This window comes from Mercenaria mercenaria, chromosome 3 (genome assembly GCF_021730395.1).
Source record: "Mercenaria mercenaria strain notata chromosome 3, MADL_Memer_1, whole genome shotgun sequence".
Classification (NCBI taxonomy): Eukaryota; Metazoa; Mollusca; class Bivalvia; order Venerida; family Veneridae; genus Mercenaria; species Mercenaria mercenaria.
Window position 1 is genome coordinate 38319188 of NC_069363.1, and position 23753 is coordinate 38342940.

A 23753-nucleotide genomic window follows, 5' to 3' on the forward strand; every position below is an offset into this window, starting at 1 on the left:
GGTAATAAATTCAATTAAATACGTTAACTAATAATTTATTACACATATTACATAATTATATTTAATACTGAGTCAAACTATTTACAAAACAGCAAATGTACACTTTATATACACATCTTTTCTTAAGTTTTGTCATACAAAATATTGTGGTTTGTAAAACACCCGACTGAATTTTTAATTCAAAACCATTAATTTTGATAGTAATTGATATCAACAGCTGTAAGGATACTGACATGGCCTGCACTATGCTTCAATTTAGACTGTATGAATAGGCTGTAAACTGTTTTGCCATATATAATGTATTAAATGTCCTCATGGGGTATCTGCCTTAATGGAATATTTGAAAATAAACTTACCTAATTCATGTCTACTGAATTACATTTCCTGATAATTAATGTGGTTTTTATATGAATTTTAAAGACAGACAGACATTTTTTCACCCAAAGTATATAATACAAATTGAGTGCCAAGGGAAACTCTAGACTAGCCACTAGACTGATAATAACTATATTTTTCCCTTTTTTGACAAATTCAATTTCATAGAGACAAAAGCCAGTCTATTTTAGAGATTTTCACACAGGACTGATGTTGAAATTATCATATTATTATTATGATATTGGACATAGGATATAGACTGGCTCAGTTCGCTACATTCAATCATAAAATTGTAAAAAGATATATCATAGTCTAGGAGCTAGTCTAGGGAAACTCGTACGGCATGAGTGCCAAGGGGAATTCGTACGGCATGATGATGAGTGCCAAGGGAAACTCGTACGACATGAGTGCCAAAGGAAACTCATAAGACATGAGTGCCAAGGGAAACTCGTGGGATGAAGTCCTATTTTTTTGTTTTATGCCAAATTTGTGATTGTTTTAATTTTCTTAGTGGTAAAGCAATTCAGAATGTGTACATGTGCATGAAAAGAGTGCAATATGAAAGTGGTATGATAATATTTAAATAAACCAAAACGGCACATTTTCTTCTCAAGTACACTTTAGCACATAAAATTAAATATGTGTATTTGCACTGTGTCTGATTCATTGACTGTATACGTTTGCTTAGGCCTAAAAAAATCCTTTGTTTCCGGTAACATGCTCAAAAAAATTAGGGTAGGTAGGTCGTAATTTTTTTTTTTGATTTTTTTTATTAAGGGAGACTTTTTGGAAATTATTTTTGTGTCAAAAAATAAATGTAAATAAGAGGGTAATGCCTTCAGAGCATCAGTAGTTGATTTCTAACATCACTGGCCATGTTTAAAGCATAAAAAGTGCAGTTTTGCAACGTTTTATTAAAAGGTTGAAAAAAATATTCTCCAAGGCCATAAAAACATTTAGGGTCGGGCCAAAAAATTAGGGTAGGTCGGGATACCGGAAACAAACAGTTTTTTTTACACTTTACACTTATTCACAGTCAAAAATGTTGCAGTGCAGTTATGATGTAATTTAACGGCATGCTTGGTTAGGTCTGATATGGATGTGATTTTTCATTACTATCTTTAGACAACCTCAGGTTTATAGTAGTGCTCAGTGGCTTAAAGGTAGGAAATTTAACATATTGGTTAAGCTAATCAATTTTTCTGTGATCAGTTGACACTTTCTTAAAATTTAGAGATTACTCTCATTAGCTCACAATGAACTTTGTTCTGGTTGAGCTATTAGCATAGGTGGATCATGGACATCGTCCATCATCCGTCGTCCATCGTCTTGCGTCCATATCTTTACTTAAATATCTTCACCTCTGAAACTACAGGTCAGAATTACAGCAAACTTAATCAGTAGTTACCTGGCATGGACCTTTATCAAGTTTATTCAAGTAGTTTACCTTGGCCCCCTTTACGGGCCACCAGAGCTAGAAATAGGAAAAAAACTTCAAACAACTTCTTATGAACCGCTTGATGGATCTTCATCAAACTTGGTCTGTAGCATCATCATAAGGTCCTCTCCAAAATTTGTTTAAGTAGGATACTAGGCACATTTTAGGGGCTGTTAGAGAAAAATAGTTAAAAAGTGTTAAAAATAGAAATATTTTAAATCGACTTCTCATGAACTGGTAGATGGATCTCCATCAAACTTTGACTATAGTGTCATTATAAGGTCCTCTCTCATATTTATTCAAATGGGGGCAGTCGGTCCCTTTAAGGGGGCGATAGGACTAAAAATATATAAGCCTCTAATTGACTCCTCCTCATGAACCGCTCGATAGACCTTCCTCAAACTTTGTCTGTACCATTATTATAAGGTCTTCTTATAAAATTGTTCACACTTGGGTGAATGGCCACTTTCAGGGGCCACTAGAGCTAAAATTAGAGATACCTTTTAACGACCTCTTATGATGAACTGATAGGTGGATGTTTATCAAACTTGGTCTATAACATCAATATAAGATCCACTCCCAATTTTGTTCAAATGGAGTCGCTTGGCCCCTTTTGGGGCAGTAAAAGCTGAAAATTAAAACGCCTTTAATTTTTCATGACTACTGGATAGATCTTTGTCAAACTTGATTTGTAGCATCATTTTATGGTATTCGTCCAACTTTCTCTAAAGGGGGTGGGGCACTTGGTTCCTTTTAAACAACTTCTACTTAAGAACCAGTCTGAATGTATTTTCATCAAACTTGATTTGTAGCATTATTGAAAGGTTTCAACCAACTTTAATAAATTGGGAGCATTTGGCTCCTTTTAGGGGGCTGCTAGAGCTAAAACTAAAAAATTATCTAAATGACCTCTTCTCATGAAATTCTTGATGAAACTTCATCAAACTTGGTTTGAAGCATCACTGTAAGGTCCTCTCCCAAATTTGGTAAAAGTGAGGATGTTTGGCCCTTCTAGAGGGGCGCGGGAGTTAAAATTACAAAAAAAAAAAAAAACGTCTGTGGTGTCATAGTAAAGTCCTCTTCCAGACTTATTCAAATGGGGCACTTGGCCCTTTTTAGGGGTCATTAGTGCTAAAAGTAAACCTCTTATTAACCGCTTGATGGATCTTCATCAGGCTTGGTATTTATCATCACAGTAAGGTCATCTTCCAAAGTTGTTCAAATGTTGCGCTTGGTCCCTTTCAGCAGACACAACAGCTAAAATTAGAAACAAATAACTTCTTAAAGATTGTTCTAATGTTTACACATTTGTGAGCCGTCACGGCAAAATAAAGAAAAAAACTTTAAATAACTTTTATTTTAATGGATGTTCACCAAATTTCTTCAGAAGCAAGGTCAAATGGTCGAGGTCTTCTTCAGGTGAGCAACTTTTTAACTGACAGAGATCAGCTAGCTCGAAGTCATGGATGGTCAACATAACTTCTCAGAAGGAATGGTCATTATTGTGGAAAACTTGAGCAAAAAGAGCTTTTTAAACATCATATCTTTATATCTGTATTTTCAATCGCAGCCCGTACAATTTCACTAAACTAAACTAAACTAAACTGGTTATTATAAAATCAAAATACAAATAGACTGATTTTAACTTTCTTAATACAAGATTCGACTGGGCACATTTCCGCAAGAGGGTGCATAGAAACTGGAAGGCATAGACATACAGCAAGAAATGAACGAAAATGCGGAAAATAACGATCTACGAGGGGTGTTCAACAAATTCTTGTCTTATTCTTCGTATGCCTTCGTAGATCAAGACAGTTGTCACGTTATCTCTTCAAGTATTCTCTCTCCACAGAAACACACTTTTGGAGTCTTGCTGTCAATGACCTAAATGCTTCAAAGTAGTCTCAACTTAGTTAACTGTTGACACTGAAAAGTTGCAGAACCAAGGATAGCATTTATCTGCGAGCATTTTCTTTTGCACAGGGACATAGATTAAGAGTAAAAGGTTGGTGCTCAACCTGAGTAACCTTTTATTGTTATAAGAAGTACTATATAATTTGATTTTTTTTTGCGCATGAGCCGTATGCCTTTCTTTTGACTATCAACTATTTATTGACTATCTGTGATACGCCGTGTTTACCCGATGTTACGCCGTGTCAACGTCATGAACGTGACACAACGTATCACATATAGTCAAATAATAGTTGATAGTCAAGTAAATAAATAGAATATTTTTTATATATACTCTTAATCAAATACCATGCCTGATAGTGCGTTATAGTCCATAAGTAGTAAATTATAAATTATAGATAACAAGGAATAAATTATAACCTCAGTAAATAATGTTAAAAATCATAAAATGGAAGTTTTGGGAAAACGATCGTGCAAACCTGCTGTAAGCGCTTGTCGCCCTGCTTACTCATCCTCCTTTCGTATACTACCAGAATGCCATGGGAACATACAGCCAGTTACAACTAATAAATTGTAACTTATAAATAACAGGTTATAATTCATAAATAATAAGTGTCCCTCCAGGGTCCGTACTTTTCTGTATAACTTTTTTAAGCAAAGAAAAAACGAACTATTTGTATTAAAAGTATTTCTAAATACGTATCAAAATGTAACTTGTAGTAAAAACAAAAACAAAAGCAATAAGCATACAACTATATAATTATAAATCTTTGTTTATATATAACACAGATGTTATCAAATTCTTACATTACAAGTTACATTTGATACGTATTTAGAAATACATTTAATACAAATAGTTAACACACTGGTTATTTGGGTACCTACTCGTGTGAGCGATACCACCCTCGTGTGATTTATGTACATGTAGGTGAACAGGAAATTCACACCTTTAACAGGTTATTATTCCGTATTTAACTGAAGAATTGAAAAGTTTTAGTATTGAATGTGTAAGATCATACCTTAACTATATCCATGTCAAATATCTATCTAATATAATCTGAATTACTGTGAAAAAAATACGTTTTTACTGCGAAAATGAAGATATTTTAAGGCGATGGTATATATTTTTAGGATTGATGGTATTATTTCTGATTATATGAGGAAATTTTTGTTAGGAAAATGAAAAGCAGTCATTCTATGTGTTAGCCGTTACTTTCATTTCACAAAACCTGGATTCACAGTAAAATTAGATCGATTTTTTCGAAGACCGTGTGTAGAAAAAAAGATACCTCTGACGATGTATCATGGTACCATCCTCGTTGTTTCTGTCAATCGAGCGGATACCGTCCTCATTTATGAAATGAGCATTACATTAAGGTAGACCCATTTTCTAATTTAGCGATAACATGCAATGACCAGCCAAGATAAAGATAAAACTTTGGTCTTTTATGCCCTCCAGTTACTGGAAGCAGCCTATCCGGAGAAAAACTTCTCACATCGCTTAAAATTCGCTATCAACTTAGTATCAAGATCAATCTACATACACACATTCTTATGTGTATTTTCAGTTGAATATTGCCTCCGTACATGTTGTCTTGTTATTTAAGTTGTTACGGGGTATAAAATGTTCATAGCAAAAACAAAATTAAATTTGTTCAGAAATTCTATGATTTTTGTCAAATATTTTATTGTGATCGAGCCATGTTTCTTAGCTTCGTTTTGAAGAATAAAGCCAGTAATTCGGTCAAAAATGTGCTTCGTCACGAGTAGTCGAAAGAAGCCAGTAGTAAACAGATTCTTATTTCTCCATGTTTTGTTTTTCGAAAATTCGTATGGAACAAGTGCTTTAATCACACATTTTACTGCAAGAATACATCATGCACTCGTGCACAGGGCCCCCCCCCGTCATTATTCTATAAAAAAAGTGACCCCCGTCATAGTATTATGACCTCCAGATCATAATACTATGACTCCCCCACGTGAAGTAAACTGAACCTCACGAAGAATATTGACTCCCATAAAAAAACGACCCCCGGTCATTTGGTCAAATTTAGTGATAACTCATGTATCTAAGGCCTAATTGCTGCATTTTATGGCCCCACTCGGCGGAGGGGGGCATATAGATTTGCCCTTGTCCGTCTGTCCGTCCTTCCGTTTGACCATTAGCCCCAGATACCATCACTTGACACAGAAATCAGAGCATTCCGCGACGGGAAAAGGGATTCTATTTCTAGATGCTGTATCTTGGTGTAAACATTTTTTTCAGGAAAATAACAATTCACAATACGTTCACAAAACACACCAGTGTCAATAATCCCTGCAAACTTCGGTCTGAAGTAATTCTTCAGAATAAAACTGCACAAGAAATTGCTAGCATAGAACTTAGTATTAATAGAAGTTGCAATACTTAGCAGTGGCAGTAAAGTACGGTAGCGGCAACAATAGAAAGTAGTAGTAGTAGTAGTAGTAGTAGTAGTGGTAGTGGTAGTGGTAGTGGCAGTGGCAGCAGCAGCAGCAGCAGCAGCAGAGGAATAAGTGACAACAACAACAGCAGCAGGAGAAGAAAAGGTAGATGTACAAGACGTATTAATGGAAGCAGGTATAGTAGTATCAGTAGTAGCAGTTGTAGTAGTAGTAGTAAAGTAGTAGTAGTAGTAGTAGAAGAAGAAGAAGAAGAAGAAGTACATGTAGTAATAGCAATAGAAGTAGCGGCACCAGTAGTAGTAGTACAATCAAAATGTTAACTATTGGCAATGGAGGGTATTAGAGTTGTAGAGCTAGTAAAATTGTCCATTGGGTTTGGTGGGGATCACTTTTTATACGCCCGTTTGAAAAACGGGACGTATTATGGGAACGCCCCTGGCGGGCGGGCGGCGTCCACAGACCTTGTCCGGAGCATATCTTCTACATGCATGGAGAGATTTTGATGAAACTTGGCACAGTTGTTCACCATCATGAGACGGAGTGTCATGCGCAAGAACCAGGTCCCTAGGTCTAAGGTCAAGGTCACACTTAGAGGTCAAAGGTCAAATTCAAGTATGACTTTGTCCGGAGCATATCTTCTTCATGCATAGAGGGATTTTGATGAAAGTTGGCACAATTGTTTATCATCATGAGACGGAGTGTCATGCGCAAGAACCAGGTCCCTAGGTCTAAGGTCAAGGTCACACTTAGAGGTCAAAGGATACAAGAATGAAAACTTTGTCCGGAGCATATCTTCTTCATGCATAGAGGGATTTTGATGAAAGTTGGCACGATTGTTCATCATCATGAGACAGAGTGTCATGCGCAAGAACCAGGTCCCTAGGTCTAAGGTCAAGGTCACACTTAGAGGTCAAAGGATACAAGAATGAGAACTTTGTCCGGAGCATTTCTTCTTCATGCATGGAGGGATTTTGATATAACTTGGCACAAATGTTCACCACCACAAGACTGAGTGTCATGCGCAAGAACCAGGTCCCTAGGTCTAAGGTCAAGGTCACACTTAGAGGCCAAAGGTCAGATACAAGAATGACTGTCCGAAGCATTTCTTCTTCATGCACAGAGGGATTTTGATGTAACTTGGCACAATTATACACCATCATGAGACGAAGTGTCATGCGCAGTTCCCTTCTTTAGAATTACTTCCCTTTGTTGTTACTATAAATAGCTTATATTTTAATTTTTGATTACTAGACGTAGGGAAAAATCGAGACCACTTTTCTGTAGTACAACATGCATGTTACATCCAATTTTGAGGTGTATTTTGACCAATCTCTACCTGGTAAGGTTTTTTGTGTGGACTTGCAATTTTTTTGTATTTTTTTTTTTTTTTTTTTTTTTTTTTAGATTTGATTTAGATTTTTTTTTTTTTTAGATCTGATTTAGATTAACTTCCCTTAGTTGTTACTATAAATAACTTATATTGTAACTTTTTTATAATTGACCGTAGGGAAAAACCAAGACCACTTTTCTGTGGTACAACATAGTTGTTACTTTCTAATTTTAGGTGTATTTTAAGGTATCTCTACCTGGTAAGGAGTTTTTTTGTGGACTTAGAAAAACAAAAGAATTACAATGATTACTAAACAACCATAAAATTAAAATAACATCTGCAAATACAGGTGCTAGAGTAAAGAAATTTGCTGTGACGGGCGTATATTGTGACATTCTGGCACTCTTGTTAATAGATATTATCGTCGAAAGTCTTTTTAGGAGCCGGTGTTTTACACGGAAAGAGTAACTTTTTTAAATAGAATAATGTCCGGGAATCGATATTGTATGAGAGTTCGAATGTAATAGTTTCGGCAGTGAGTATTTTGCATGGAAGGAGTCACTTTTTCCATAGAATAATAACAGGGGTCGTTATTCTATGAGATTCGAAGGGAGTCATCTTTAGGGAGTCAGTATTTTACTTGGAGGGGTCAGTTTTTCTATAGAATAATGACCGGGGAGTCGAGTTTTCAAAGGGAGTCAGTTTTTTTATAAGGGGAGTCAATATTTTACAGGAAAGGAGTCACATTTTCTATAGAATAATGACCAGGGGGTCGTTATTCTATGGGGGTCGAAACACTTCATTACACCTGATCCAGAAATTTTTGACAGGGTGTGTGTGTGTGTGGGGGGGGGGGGGGGGGGCACCAGTCTTGAATGAAGACATCACTGCCGAGGTGCAACACTGCAAGGTATTGGAGGGGGTGCCTTTGCCCATGTTCGACGTTAGGCAGGGATTCCGGGGTCAGAGGGACTCCTGGAAATTTTTGAAATACAGGCAGAAAATGGTGTCCTCTGGTGTATTTTAGGTCTAAATTTTGTATTGGAGGGGTACGATACTTCCCTCTTGACTGGCGGGTCAGGGGGCTCTCCCCTGGAAAATTTTGAAATACAGGTATGAAATGGTGGCCTCTGGTATATTTCTGGGTCTAAATTTTGAGAAATAATTATTCCTTTGCCAAAATAGTAGGATGCATCTTTGATGAGTATGTCACTTCTCGGCCAACTGGGGAGACACGGGCCCCCTCAGCCGGGCCCTGGATCCGGGCTTGATGCATGAAATGAGATGGTTTATGTTTATAGGCCTACACTCCACACTGCAAGTTTTGCAGATCGAAACCGAAAGTAGGGGTTTATTGTGAGGACGTGATCATATTTTAGGGTAGCAGACCACAACTGACTGGCATTTTACTAGGAACTATTACACTCCCTCTCTTTAAGTTATGATAGAATTTTCATGAAAAATAGGTGTTGGAAAAAGTGATGTTCTATTAACAAGCGCGTAGCTAGGGCATTCTTCATAGTACGCAGAGGTAATGTGTAGGGGTCTTGGTATCCTTCCAAAGATATTTTTTATCTAAGAACCACAAATGGTGCATTTTGGCGTGTATTTGAAGCTGAACATTGCACGCAAACCTTATTCGTTCTTAATCTTTGATATAAAATGTATGATTTTACTAGGTATGCGTGTAATATTGCACGTGCAATTTGTGGTTCACTCATCCATGTTATATGTGTGCAGTATTCAAAACAGATGGTTGGTGGTAACACACTTTCCAAACATCATTATGATTGGATAACAAGAGATGTGTGTATAAGTTTATGTTCGAGAGTTGTTAAAAGGAATTTTGCCATATTTTTATTTATTTTATTTCAGTCTCATCCATTTACATAAATTGTAAAAACATATAAACATTAAAAAATCATACAATGTAAATGGCCACTCTCTAAGAGTTACAGGAGACTATAAATAATTACTCATATGAGATTATTACATATATATTATACAAATACAACAATTAGTATGTTGTATAAGGTCATAAGAGGCACTTCCTGTCAACTGACTAAGTACGGATGAGTGGACAAATGAGAGGGTGGACAGGAATGAGTGAGTGAGAGTGGGTGGGTGAGTGAGTGAGTGAGTGAAACAGCAGACTGATGGGTGCATGAGTGGATGAATGAATGCTGCATGTGTGTCTAAGTGTGTGGGTGGATGAATGAACAAGAGCTGTCCATAAGACAGCGCGCTCGACCTTTCTCAGTGCGTGACTCTGAATTAGAGCTTTGCCAGTAAAAAGGACATAACTCTGTCAAGATTCAGATCAGAGGTATGGGAATTGTGTCTCCTGGTGTAGACTTTGACAGTAAACAACTATTTTGAGTTTCAAGTCAAAAGCTTTAATAGTAACAGAGATATTTGACTTTATCAAAAATTTAACACAAAAATCTAAGGTAAGAAGGGACATAATTCTGTCAAAATTCAAATCAGAGTTATGGGGATTGTTTCTCCTGGTGTAGACTTTGATGGTAAACAAATATTTTAAGTTTCAAGTCAAAACCTTTGATAGTAACGGAGATAATTGACTTTGTCAAAAACTTTAACCAAACATTCTAAGTTAAAAGGGGCATAATTCTGTCAAAATTCAAACCAGAGTTATGTGAATTGTGTCTCCTGGTGTAGATTTTGTTAGTAAATAACCATTTTGAGTTTCAAGTCAAAAACTTTAATAGTAACAGAGATATTTGACTTTATAAAAAAATTTAACACAGAAATTCTATGTTAAAAAGGGGCATACTTATGTCAAAATTCAAATCAGAGTTATGGTGGTTGTTTCTCCTGGTGTAAACTTTGATGGTCAACAAGTATTTTAAGTTTCAAGTCAATAGCTTTGATAGTAACAGAGATATTTGACTATCAAAAAAAAAAAAAATTTAACCAAAAATTCTAAGTTAAAAAGGGGCATAATTCTGTCAAAATTCAATCAGAGATAAGGGGATTGTTTCTCCTGGTGTAGACTTAGATAGTAAATAACTATTTTAAGTTTCAAGACAATAGCTTTGATAGCAACAGAAATATTTGACTTTATCAAAAAAAAACAAACAAAAAAACAACAAAACTTTAACCAAAGGCGACGCCGACACCGGGGCGAATACAACAGCTCTACTTTTTCTTCGAAAAGTCAAGCTAACAAGTTAGCAGAGTTACTTAATAGAAATGCCTCTTATGACTCTAATACCTATATTTACATTTATACAGGTAAAAAGTAAAATGTATTTGCTAATCCGTATACTAATAACTGCCATAAGAAAATGAAAATAAGACACTGATTTAGTATAATGGTACTAATGCACGACAGTTAAAAAATGGTCTGAAGATAAAGAATCTACATATGATCAGATCATCTGTAGTTTGATAAGCAAACATATTTTACGGGTGTTACAAAAAAACCCCAAAGTTTTTTACCAGATAAGAATACTAAGAACATTATCTACAGATATGTCTAAGATTACTTTTGACCACAATAAAGTACTTCAATGCCATAAAATAGTGCTTTTTAACCTGAAAATACAACTATAGACCATATGACATAATTTAGTATAAAGTTTACATCTTTATACCATTTGTGTATCTTTACATATATATATATATATATTAAAAACAAATAAAATGTTTGTTTAGTGGTATAAACAATCTCTTCTCATTCTAAGTATATCTGAGCAGGATTTGGCAGTATATTTAACAATATTTTCATTTGATAATAGGAAGCATAACTTTTCAGTATCACTATATGTGTTAAACAGTGGACAACCATCAGTAGCTTTGTTAAACAAGGTCTGGCGAATATCATTATACACAGAACAGTGAAGCAATACGAGCCTTTCATCTTCTATTCCTGATTTACAAATAGGACAGATTCTTTCATTTATATCCAATCTTTCATACCTTCCGGTCTCTAAACAAATTGGGGCCACCCCCATTCGAAACTTTGCTAGTGCTGACCTATGACCATAAGGCATTACCATATTTACATATTGTTCGTGCTCATAGTCAAATTTAAACTTCTGATATAAACGTAGTTTGTTTTTACTTTTACCATCTTTACTTACTAAACTATGTACAGACTGTACCCATTCATCAATACAACAGTCCATTATAAGCAGAACTCATTACGGAACAAGTATATTTTTATTCAAAGGTACACTAAAATCACAAAATTCTGCACATCCAAATTTTAAAAACAAGTTTTTCACTCTAAAATACCAATTTCGACAATTTCTATTGCCCATATTATAACAATATTTTGCCACTCTGTAGCTGAGCCTAGTCTGGTTTATGACTGATATTCTAACCCAATAATTTGCAACACATTTTAGCTGTTTAACGTAAACTGGATCCCAGCCCATATCTCCAGCCACAGCAGAGCCAGGAGTGTATTTGCCTGTTCCAAGAAAGAAGCGCATGGCTCGGTTTTGCACAGCCTCAATACATGAAAACCTTGTTGTCCCCCAAATAGCTGCCCCATAAGCTATAACCGGCCGTACCATAGAGTCATATAGCTTTTTATATACATGATGGGGCACACCACCTAGAAGTTTATATTTTGCAATTAATACACCCAAAGCTCTGCTTGCTGCCTGGGATACAAATTTGGCTGTGATATTATACCATAACTCCAAACTGAATCTAGTCAACAAAGACATGCTAAGTTTCATGATATTGTTACAAATGTACCAAATAAGAAACTGATGCCTTGCATAGGGAAAATATTTCGGCGAATGTCATCGACCTCTGCATTATGTCAATTTCGTTAAAATTTATGATTATCTTTTCTTCAACTAAAACAGTATTCTGCAAAATGTTTCTTACTCCTTTTAGATTATTTTGCAGTTTGCCATCGTGATCTTGCGCTTAGCGCTTCATGCATCTCTTTCACTGGCGAGCTGTGAAGCCATCGTGATGGTGAAGCTAAACATCACGGTGGTGAAGCGAAAAATTTCGAGAAAAAAAAAAACAATAAAAAAAAATAAAATAAAAAAAAAACTCCATTACGTGCTTTGTCATTTTGATCTCGCGCTTCGGGTATCGCCTTCCTATGACAGAAAAGCGTGAAAGACGAAGCGCGAGATCACAACGGCAAAGTGCGAAACTATGAAAATTTCAGGCTTTAACATCAGCATTGGGCAGATTTCGTACCAACAGTATTGAATCATAAAACAAGTATTTAAACGTAGCGGGATTGTTGCTATAATATTATCTAAACGACATCTAAAACCAAGTATTACACTGAAATCTTGTTTTGATGATTTTTAAAAAAGTTGTTTAAGGTCTTTCGAAATATTATACATATAATTTAGTTACGTAATACGCACTGAAAATATTAAATCACCAATTATATAGAAAGAGCATATTTATCTCACTGTGAATTGGTTGTCAAATACTGTAATATCGTATGACTTGTGCCGGTGTCAATAGCGTAAGATTTAACTTGGTGTAATGAATGGATTTCTATTGAATTTTATTTTCTATGGAATAATAGTTGATAATTTCATACACTTAAGTACAATTATAACATATATCTATGATATCAAAGGCTGAGCGTGAAGCTATTATATCTTTTTTTTTTTATATACCGTTACAATAGTTTGGCGCTCAGCTCAAGATAATATTATGCAAGACAAATTACGTCTGCAGTGTTATACAAAAAGTTATATTCAACAGCTTTTAGCCTTATAAATGTAATTTTTTCCGATTTCTCAACCAACATTTTATTAATTGTTAACACTGTATTATAATTTTGTTATAGAAATTTCCTCCTAGACAGCGTATAATTGTAGTATTTCACATGGTCAGGATTATTACAAAATAAGCAATCAGATAGTAGGATTATGAGATAAATTGCAAAACTGTACCTAAATTGTTATAAAACTACAAAGACAAGTGGTGAATTTCAATGCACGTTAAATCAACTAATCATATAAATCAGTTTGCTATACAAATAATGTCTATCAGGTTCGCTTTATTTTTATTACAAACTCAGGTTATAACGAAAACACACTTGCTTGTCCCGATGAGTTCGCTAAAACTGGAGTTTACTGTACTTCAAACACAATAAGCAATGATAGTGTATGAAGCCATATCCGTTGCATGACCCTAGCCAATTAATTGTGTATGGTTGCCAGATTTTCACTACGCAGCTGCGTATTTGCGTAAAGGTAGCTACGCGCTTGATAACATAGGTAAAGAGGACATGAAGTTTAGCAGGTTTGTCGAACAATTCAAGCATCGAGGAATTTGCTTATCATCAAAATGTTGAAAATCAGAGCTAAAAGGAACGACGAGAATTTTTTGTGAACTGGGCCCACCCTATGCTTGCTCTGGCTAACATTTTGTACATCATTTCAAAGTTATTACAGTTCGTCTGATACCTTACCTGTCTAATCGTCTGTTGCTAATTCTGTATTGCAAATGGTGATTATGAATCTAAGGGGAGTAAGTTAAAGTATATACAAACCAATCTGCTCTTATATTGTGCCTTTGTATTGTGCCTTTGTAGATTAGAAGAAAGCGTTTGATTCTGTCGATCGTATGTGTTTATGGAATGAATTGCTTCAGCATAACATTGATGACAAAGTCTTTGAGGCTAAATATACAATATATGATAAAGCTAAATCTTGTGTAAAGAGTAGCTAATGTCTAGATTTCTATCAAATTTCTTCATTATAGCTCAACTGGTGTACGACAAGGTGAAAATTTATCACCAATCTTATTTTCTGCTTTCTTGAATGATTTAGTCTCACGTATGCCTATTTTTTTTTTTCAGGACTAGTGGAATTATCAAACACTGATGTAAAGGACCTGCTAAATGATGATATTTCAGAAATGTTTTCAAGTTATTTTTGTTACTTTATGCAGATGATACAGTGTTATTTGCAGAATCTGAAAATGATTTACAAACTGCATTAAATGTTATGTCATAATATTGTTATATTTGGAAACTTACAGTTCATTCCAATAAAACTGAGGTTGTTGGGGTTTTTTTTACGTGTAAAAATGCGAAATAAGGCTACCTTTTATTATAATAATGCGGCACTTGAAGTAGTAGATGACTTCAGTTATCTAGGAATTTAATTTAACAGCAATGGTTACTTCAATAAAACTAAAATGTATTTGGTTGACCAAGCTAGAAAAAATATGTATGCTCTGTTGAAAAAATGTAGGAAGTTGCAGCTTTGTATTGATTTACAATTACGTTTATTTGAGTCTGTGGTTCAACCAATATTATTGTATGGATCAGAGGTATTGGGTTGTGGTGATGTTAGCATAATTAAAAGTTTTCAACTTAAATTTTTTTGAAAATGTACTGAAGGTTAAAAAAGTCAACACCTAATGTCATGTTGTTTTTTTTGTTTTGTTTTTTTTTTGGCGAGCTTGGTGTCTTACCAATAGATGTTATAATTAGAAATAGAATATTGAACTACTGGTGTACAATTATTAATGGTAAACAAAAAAAGACAAACTGTATACTTTACAGGTTCATGTAGAGACTCCATCAGAAAATGTAAATTATTGTTCTTGGATTTCATATGTAAAAGAACTTTTAGAACAACTTGGATTTGCTGAATACTGGTTGAATCAATCAGTATTTTCACCAGTGTATTTCCGCAATATTGTACAACAGAGGTTGAAGGCCAGTTTATTCAATCCTGGAATGAAAAAAAAAACTTTGCAAATTTCCAGAAAATGTTTGTGTTACAGAATATTTATAACAACCTTTGAGTTTGAAAATTATTTTAAGTTTTAACAACAAATCTCGCAATATCCATGTCATTTCCGATGTAGGAACAATTTGTTACAAGTTGAAAGAGGGATATTTTTGAATATTGAGCTCAAGAACAGGACTTGTTATCTGTGTAATAATACATCTTTAGGAGGTGAATTTCATTACATTATAGAATGTCCGTACTTAAATTTAGACAGAGTAAAATATATACCAAATGACTTTCAACAGTCAAATGTAATGTCATTTCAACGTTTATTTCATAGTAATGATAGTACTCTTCTTTTTAAGTTAGCATTGTTTGTACAGAAAATATTTAAAAAAATTTGGGAGGAATAGGTTTTTGTCACTGGCAGTTATTTGCTGGCCAGTTAAAACACTGGTTAATTCTAAATGTACACCGTCTTTTATCTTTTAGCTTACAAAATATTTGTATCAGATCTATTATGACCGTAAAACTACTGTTTTATTTTATGTAGGCCCTTTAAGTGTTTGTTTTGTTAAATTTGTTGTTATTATAATACTGATGCCCGTATGGGTTCAGTTATAAATAAAATCTTGAAATCTTGAATCTCACAGATTTCCTCCCTTGACGTACATTTAACGTTTACAACCGCTGTGAGGAGTGTGTGAACAAACATTAATTAAAAAGATATTGGATCTGATAACCAGACTTCCATATCTGCTTCTTTTTCTTCAGTTAGTCACCTGTAAGACACTTATACAGTAGTGTAAATTGTATGCACTTGTAAATAAATCGCATAATTAGCACAAACTTAATGGAGGGTGCACTTATAATTACAAGATACGATAAAAGGCAGATTTATGAAGCCGCAGCCTCTCCCTATACGAATACATGCCCAGAGACAGGGTCCGATTTCCCTTTCAGGAAGAAAAAGAAGGTCTTAACATAAGCACTTTTGCACGGTGCGACGAGAAGTTTGGTCGCTTTCATAATGAGACTGAAGGAGAAAAAGAAAAACTCCAAGTAGGCAAAATGATAGAATGTGTAGAATAGAGGGTGGGGTGAGGGAAGATTTTATATTGGTAAAATACTGCTAACTCACTTCTTTACATTTTTAAAGTTAACATTCTAATCAAATAGATCTACTAAAGGTCGGGTTTCACATTTCCAGTTCTTATTTCCAGATCCTCAAAGCGATAACCTTTAACTGCGTTCATTTAAGTGTACCGTATTGCGGAAGTAATCGCTGCGGGGAGTTTTATAAATGTTCACTGACATAACGAGGATGGTACCCATGTGCAAACGAGTAGGTATCATTGTTTATTTTCATCCATCGTCAGAGGTATCATCAAAAACAGCGACAGGATGCATATAATTGAAATTATATCAACAAAAATAACTTGCAGGTACACGATCCATTAGTTTAATTTGTAGTTGAGTATGCATAGTTTTACCAAGGAGAGTGGCAAATTCAGTTATCTAAACTTCGAACAAAGAAAAATACGTCTCAAAACGTCAAATTACATGAATTTCGTTACATTTCTTTAAATTTTGTAGTCATATCAATATTATTGAGGACTGATATTTTCACCAGTGCGAATTAATGCATTTCCTCGGACGATTCTGTCTTTAAAATGTTCAACATGCTTAAATATGTGTCATACGTTGGCATTGTTTTTATATACCCTATACAACCTACATGTATATAAATCACACGAGGGCGGTATCGCTCACTCGAGTAGGTACCCGAATAACCAGTGTGGTTAAGCTCGTTTTTTCTTTGCTTAAAAAAAGTTATACAGAAAAGTACGGAAACCCTAGATATGTCTAATTTTCTGTCCAGTTCGCCAGAAGCGCGCATGTTGTAAGAATTACTTACAATGGACTTTAAAATTAGAAATAATAATGGCAAGTTGTAAAAGCCCATCCGTCACGAGTCTGAATCGGTATAGCATTTTAAGTCTGTCTATACATACGATGGTGACAAGGTACCTTGACGTAGGTTCCTGGCAAACTGGACAGAAAATGGCCCATATATGGAAAATATATAGACCTGTCACAACTTTTCTAACTCCACAGTTTGGTTTTTGTTGAAACATCTGTATCTCTTCAAAAATTGACATATTTTAGTGAAAATTCGACACAATATTTAATGATTGTTCAAATTCAATACAACATCATAGCACCAAAGCCGCTGAATACAAGTTGATTTAGAATTTAAGAATTTCTCTAAATCATCTAATGGATTATCTTTCATATAAGTATCGTACGTAAGCACTTCAGTAGGTACTAAAAGCACATCACCTACAGCTTACAAATATTCTAATGTATTTCTTGTACAACAAAAATAAAACGAACATTGCATTCATTAGTAAGTAAAGGAAGTATAACATACTATTAGCTAAATAAGCATAACTTCTCACGAAAATATTTTAGATGTATGGTAAGATGACTGCTCCAAAATAGGAAATTACATAGTTTGTATATGAACTCGTTTATTCGGAGTAAGGAAGGAAATGAAGTAGTATCGTCTACGTCCCTATTTCTTCCACCAAAATTTGTATCAGGGGTTTTTCGTGAATATTCCGTACATTGATCCAGAAAGTATCCAAGTGGTGGTAGAAACTTCTTGAGTTTCAAATAGATCTTTAGTTATCTTGTAGCTCTCTTGCCTGGTGTATAATATGCATAGCATAGTCTGGTATTCAAAGAAGAGAAGTCTACGAAAAATTTTGTCACGGAAACAATGGATGAAACAGAATTATAGACCTTCAAAGCTTTATATTACTGTGGTCTTTAATATACGACTTCCCTTTCACATGAAGTGGTATAATTGCTGTGGATATGTAAGAATTCTGCTTAACAAAATAATGTTATACTGCAAGAAAGAAATTTCAAATGTCTTAACTACGAACTGAACAGTTCGGTGCTTGGTCAAACATACGGAGTGTCGACAGGAAAACTTCACACATACAACATAATTCCCTTTTGAAGGGGATAGAGGGCTTTACTAAATATCTTTTTGTTCAAAATACGTTCTAAAATTCCAGTTTAAAAAAAAAACAAACAAAAAACAACAACAACCTAATATGACACAAACTTATGTGTTTTAGGGTAAGTAGGTGAATGGGGATTGTTAAGGTATTAGGCCCCTAATAGTAATGTTTAAAAAATGGCATTTGCTTGGTATATTCTTACAGTTGACCATGCTTCGCACTTTGTTGCAAATTTTTAAAAACTTTTACCGTGCCGTTTTTTTTTTTATAAATTTTGTGTTATTTATGGTATTTCCTCAAGCGCAAGTAGAGACATATTTCAAAGTGGCGGCCTTTGTCCAAAACGTTTGCAGAGAATTCATTATACCGTTATTTTTTATGAAAGAATCATCAAACTATTGGTAAACAATTATAAAACTAAGAAATAAAAGTGTCGGTATAATTTTTTCTAGGGTGCCACAAGTAAACGGATTTAATGAGACAGATTTCTATCTCCAACATTGAAAAATTAAGGTCGAATCCTGCGGGTCTGTTTTGAATTTTGCTCACTTCATTCAAAAGTAACTGTGGGGCAGAGGTAAAACCTACCTACATTTCTTCCACAATATGTAGTCTAAAGAATGAAGGCAAAATAGACAACCGCACGTAACTCAGTATTTTTAAAGATGTCTAACTCTACCCCTTCTATTTCAGAGGTAAATTCACTTTGAACAGCAAGAAATCGCTTATCAAATGAATATTTTCCATTTTTGTACAATAAATCAATAACAAGTCTTGAAAGAAGTAAAAACTTACTAGAAAAAAAAGAAAAATAAGGAAACAAAATTTGGTCCCAGTGGGGTAATACCTTAAGTAGCGAATGTGGTTTAAAACAATGATATGAGCAAAATAAATAAACTTTCGTACATTGACATGTGGTATCTGATAAAATAAGTACATTTGATAAATATTGTTTCATATACACATTTTAAGACAGTAAATAGCGTATGAAGTCGATGAGCCTCTTATGTGACCAGGAAATATAATAATTACATGTTTTATGTGACAGTCTTCCGAAAATGTGGTGCAAAGAGTGCAGTTTAGAACAGACACTTATATATATTTGAACACGTTAAAGGATAAGGAAAACCATTCTCAAATGTAAGTAACAGTTTAGTATAGTTGATAAAAAATATAACAAAAACAATTTAGTTTCCTCTGCGCAACAATCGGATTAGATGTTCGATTAAAATTTGATTTAATATTTCAGATTTGATGTAGATCTTGTTATTTTACAGAAAATGGCAGATGTATTTCTTGTTCTTTTACAAAGAATTTGAGATCAAGTTTTTGATTTGTTTTAATTCAGGTTATTTGACAGAGATTCGATCAAGTTTTAGATTTGTTGTAGTTCTTATTATTTTACAAATAATGGGAGGATTAGTTTTAAATTTGATGAGATAGAATGCGGGATCAAGTTTTCGATTTCTTTTAATTATTGTTCTTTTACTGGGAATGCTAGATCAAGTTTTATTTTTGTAGTAGTTCTTGTTATTTTACAGAGAATGCGGGACCAAGTTTTAGATCTGTCGTAGTTGTTGTTATTTTACAGAGAATGCGAGACCAAGTTTTAGATCTGTAGTAGTTCTTGTTATTTTACAGAGAATGCGAGACCAAGTTTTAGATCTGTCGTAGTTGTTGTTATTTTACAGAGAATGCGAGACCAAGTTTTAGATTACGATCCTTCCTATCTTATTTATGGAGGTGGGATAAGTTTTGTCGTAAACGTTCTTCTCTTCCGATTCGTCAGTCCGTTTGTCTCCAGACGTATCACTAAAACATATAGAGATTTGCCCACATATGAACAACAGGAGTGGAATGATAGGTAATTATGCTTCTAATAAGATTGTATAAGCACTCTTTTGAGTTATCCATCTGCTAGTACTAAAGACATAAACGCTTTACTGAGGGCGAAAGTATCTAGCGAGTATGCCATTTCTACGACACGGTGGCGACTATGTAGTATTACGTTAGCAGTAAAATAGTATCCATAACTCACAATTCGTAGTAAAACACCTCATAGTTCGCACTTTATAGTTCATACTTCACACTTCCCTGTATGAAAAATAAAGTGAAATTGTGAAGTGCAAAATATGAACTATGCAGTTAGCACAGGGCTTTCGTACATTTATGTGTGTCTTTAACTGTTCTGGTATGTGAACAACGTAAACTTTTCATATATCAACTTTACTATTCGTTGATACGTCAAAATTATACCAGAGCCATGTACCGTAAAAAGACTGGGCTTAGGGTTCCAGAACACGTTTCTAAGATTGCTGCTGTCTTATTTTTCTTGAAGGTTTAAAATCAAATATTAACGCTGTTAATTTCATCGTTCTGTCCAGAAATTTCTATCCTATATCTATTTTACTATTCGTTTATACGACAAAATTATACCAGAGCCATGTACCGTAAAAAGACCCGGCTCTCGATGCTGTTTCCGGAGATTGATTTCTTCACTGTTCCTTTCAGGTTTATGTCAAACGTTAACGCTGTGATATCTATCGCTTTATCTGGATATTGCTTGCTTTTTGAACCTCGGGCTAGAGAGGAGGTCTGGTACGACAGTCCGGCAGCCAGGACAGCATGTGCAATTATTGTAGGGTATATGTTTGCTGGTAAGAGATGATTCATTCTTGAACGGGTTCATATTACAAAAGGCTTTGAAACAGCATTTGAGGTGTCAAATTTTCAGATCTTTAAACAAATTTAGACGAAAGAATGTGTTTATGAAACTCTCGATAACACAAATTTTATAGTTAATCGCCACTAACATTAGTAAGATGTTCAATAACAAACGGCTTCAATGGTTTATTTATATTTATTGTCATTCGACATTAAGTATTTGTCTATATATATACATATAAAGATGCATCATTAATACATTCATTTACAGGTAAGATGACATAATGAATATGAATCTTGATCTTTCAGATATTTTGTGTATGTCGATTTGGTGTAAGATGAAAAGGGGCGAGATGTTGGGCTTCCTTTTTCACCACGCTGCAACAGTATACGCCTACTACTTCATATCAGTAAGACAACATGTTTTAATTGCGTTATTTTCGGATGAAATTTAAATATATAATGTAGAAAATTGACGGCCGTATTCGGAAATTCTGAAATGAACAACTTTATAGTGTTCCAGTTTATTTTCATTATTTATAGCGTAATGATATATATTTTCTTTAAATATCTTTTTAACCGAGAAATATACAAAACGGATTTGAGCGAAGCAATAATGGTATTTGGATTTTATACCGGTAAATGAAAACTGCCTACATAAATCTATTAGCCTAATACAGTTTGGAATTTCTCAGACTAGTAAACGTAAAAATTGCATATAATACAAAGTAGAAATTATCATTAGTAATGAAATGATGTCCAAGAATTTTATAATGTACAGTACGTGGTCCTTTCACGACATACTATAATATATATAGAGATGAAATTAATTAATTAATTTTCCTGGTCGTGTTAATTCATAAAATTCAATCTCGACAAACAGAGAAAAAAAATCCTACATATATTTTCTATGCCAATGAAATTAAATTATTTCACAGTATGGTATAATATCAGTACATAATTTTAGGCATATGGAGTGTTGTGTTATTTTGGAATGCTTCGCCTTATTGCTGAAGTTTCAACAGTTCCGGTTAATCAAAGGTAAAGTTTAGTGATGATTTTTAAACCTTTAGATTCAGTCATTGATTGACACTAGTTCTGAATAGTGTTCGGTCCAATCTGTATAGCATGCCAGTATTTAATCAGCTTTTGTTGAATAATGATTTCTTTTAAGGCTATGTGAATGTATAAATATATGGAAACGGTATGAGGTTTGCCCAACGCAAATGCACATGCGGGAAATGAAACCCCGATAGATCCGGTGATTGAACCAACAGTACATGTTTTGAATAAATCAGTGATATAGATCTGATATTCAATGTGTTCTTTCTTGTTATAAGTCAAAAAGTTCTGTTTTTGTTCTATTTTTCTAGGTGGTATTTCGACATGACTGGTTACCCTAGAGCTCGGGTTATAGTAGTCCTGAACGGGTTTTTAATGCTCATCACCTTCTTTGTGTTCCGCATAGTAGCCATGCCGCTCTACTGGTACCAGATTTGGCTGGTTACCGGCACAGAGGCCGTCATGAAGCTTGGACACATCCAGTTAATCATGTATATTCCATGTTTTGTGCTTGACGTTCTGAATATCACATGGTTCTACAAAATGTGCAGAGGATTTGTTAAAGCATTAAAAGGGATTCTCAATAAAGGAAATTCTGCCAATGGAGAGAAATTTAAAAGAGTTTGACAAGCTATCACATATTTATTATTATTATACCTCACTTTTGTCTACAATGGTAAAATCCCATTACCCGAAAAGGAGATATTTTGACTATCAGAAACATTTTCAGTCTTTTTGACACGTGACCAAGCGAAAGTGACTGTCAGGTCATGTGACCGCGCTGATATTTTGAATGTCATATAAGGGCAAATAACTGCTTCAGGTTTTTAGCCATATGATTGCGTCCCTTGTACACATTGTCATATTGTAATGACGTTGCTATTCAGTGTGTACACAACTGATTACCGCGCTAAAGATGAAACTGTTGAATTAAATGAACCAGAAACATTTTTAAAACTTTTTTATGTGTTTAGTTTTGTTCGGTATAATAAAATAAATACCATATGGCATAGTGTGTGACATTGATATTGTCAACCCTCGGAACAGAATGTCACCACTCGGCTATCGCCTCGGGTGACATTCTGCCCTCGGGTTGACAATATCAATGTCACACACGCTGCCATATGGTATTTATATATTATTACCTCGGCATAATCTACTGTAAATACATACAGGTCTGAGTTTACTGAAATAAAATAATATTTTTTGTTTTTGTTTTGTCTGTTATATTTTCAAGTCATAAGAATAATTGAAACTAAACCATCGTTAACAACGATTAATTGACCATTTCAGACAGGAGTTTATTCAATAAAGGTAACATATTTGGATATGACCCTACAATATTTAATCAAAGAAATATGTACGTCAATCACAGATTTTATATTCACGAACAAGAATGTATCGACTCGTCCTATATAATATGGCTTTTCGAATGGATACTCATACAAATATTTAGCCGTATTATATAGAGCAGTATTAAGTAGCCTGATATGAATGAACCACAAAATATAATTGAGCCGCGCCATGAGAAAACCAACATAGTGCGTTTTCGACCAGCATGGATCCAGACCAGCCTGCGCACCTGCGCAGGCTGGTCTGGATCCATGCTGTTCGCTATTGGTTTCTCTCATTGCAATAGGCTTTGAAAGCGAACAGCATTGATCCTGACCAGACTGCACCGATGCGCAGGCTGGTCTGGATCCATGCTGGTCGCAAAACCACTATGTTGATTTTCTCATGGCACGGCTGATATGTATACGTGTTTCTCCCGCCGACGTTCGTAAATCAAATATATATCTTGATGCCATATA

The 23753-nt window shown here is 34.6% G+C and overlaps 1 protein-coding gene across 1 annotated transcript; it reads left to right on the forward strand.

Annotated features, from left to right (window-relative positions):
• Positions 1–1407: 1407 nt before the first annotated feature.
• Positions 1408–23072, forward strand: LOC123525033 (TLC domain-containing protein 4-B-like). The gene is made up of 7 exons (XM_053538230.1): positions 1408–1538; positions 19265–19356; positions 19908–20080; positions 20728–20873; positions 21190–21290; positions 21848–21921; positions 22254–23072. The coding sequence occupies exons 3-7, from the start codon at positions 19911–19913 to the stop codon at positions 22567–22569; spliced, it is 807 nt and encodes a 268-aa protein (XP_053394205.1). The 5' UTR covers positions 1408–1538; positions 19265–19356; positions 19908–19910; the 3' UTR covers positions 22570–23072.
• Positions 23073–23753: the final 681 nt, after the last annotated feature.

Bases quoted from the DNA above. Each gene is read 5' to 3' on its own strand.
- LOC123525033 (XM_053538230.1), top strand. From the start codon at position 19,911: ATGCGAGACCAAGTTTTAGATTACGATCCTTCCTATCTTATTTATGGA. The intron at 20,874-21,189 runs GTAAGAGATGAT...TTGATCTTTCAG, and splicing joins TGTAGGGTATATGTTTGCTG to ATATTTTGTGTATGTCGATT. The intron at 21,291-21,847 runs GTAAGACAACAT...ACATAATTTTAG, and splicing joins ACGCCTACTACTTCATATCA to GCATATGGAGTGTTGTGTTA.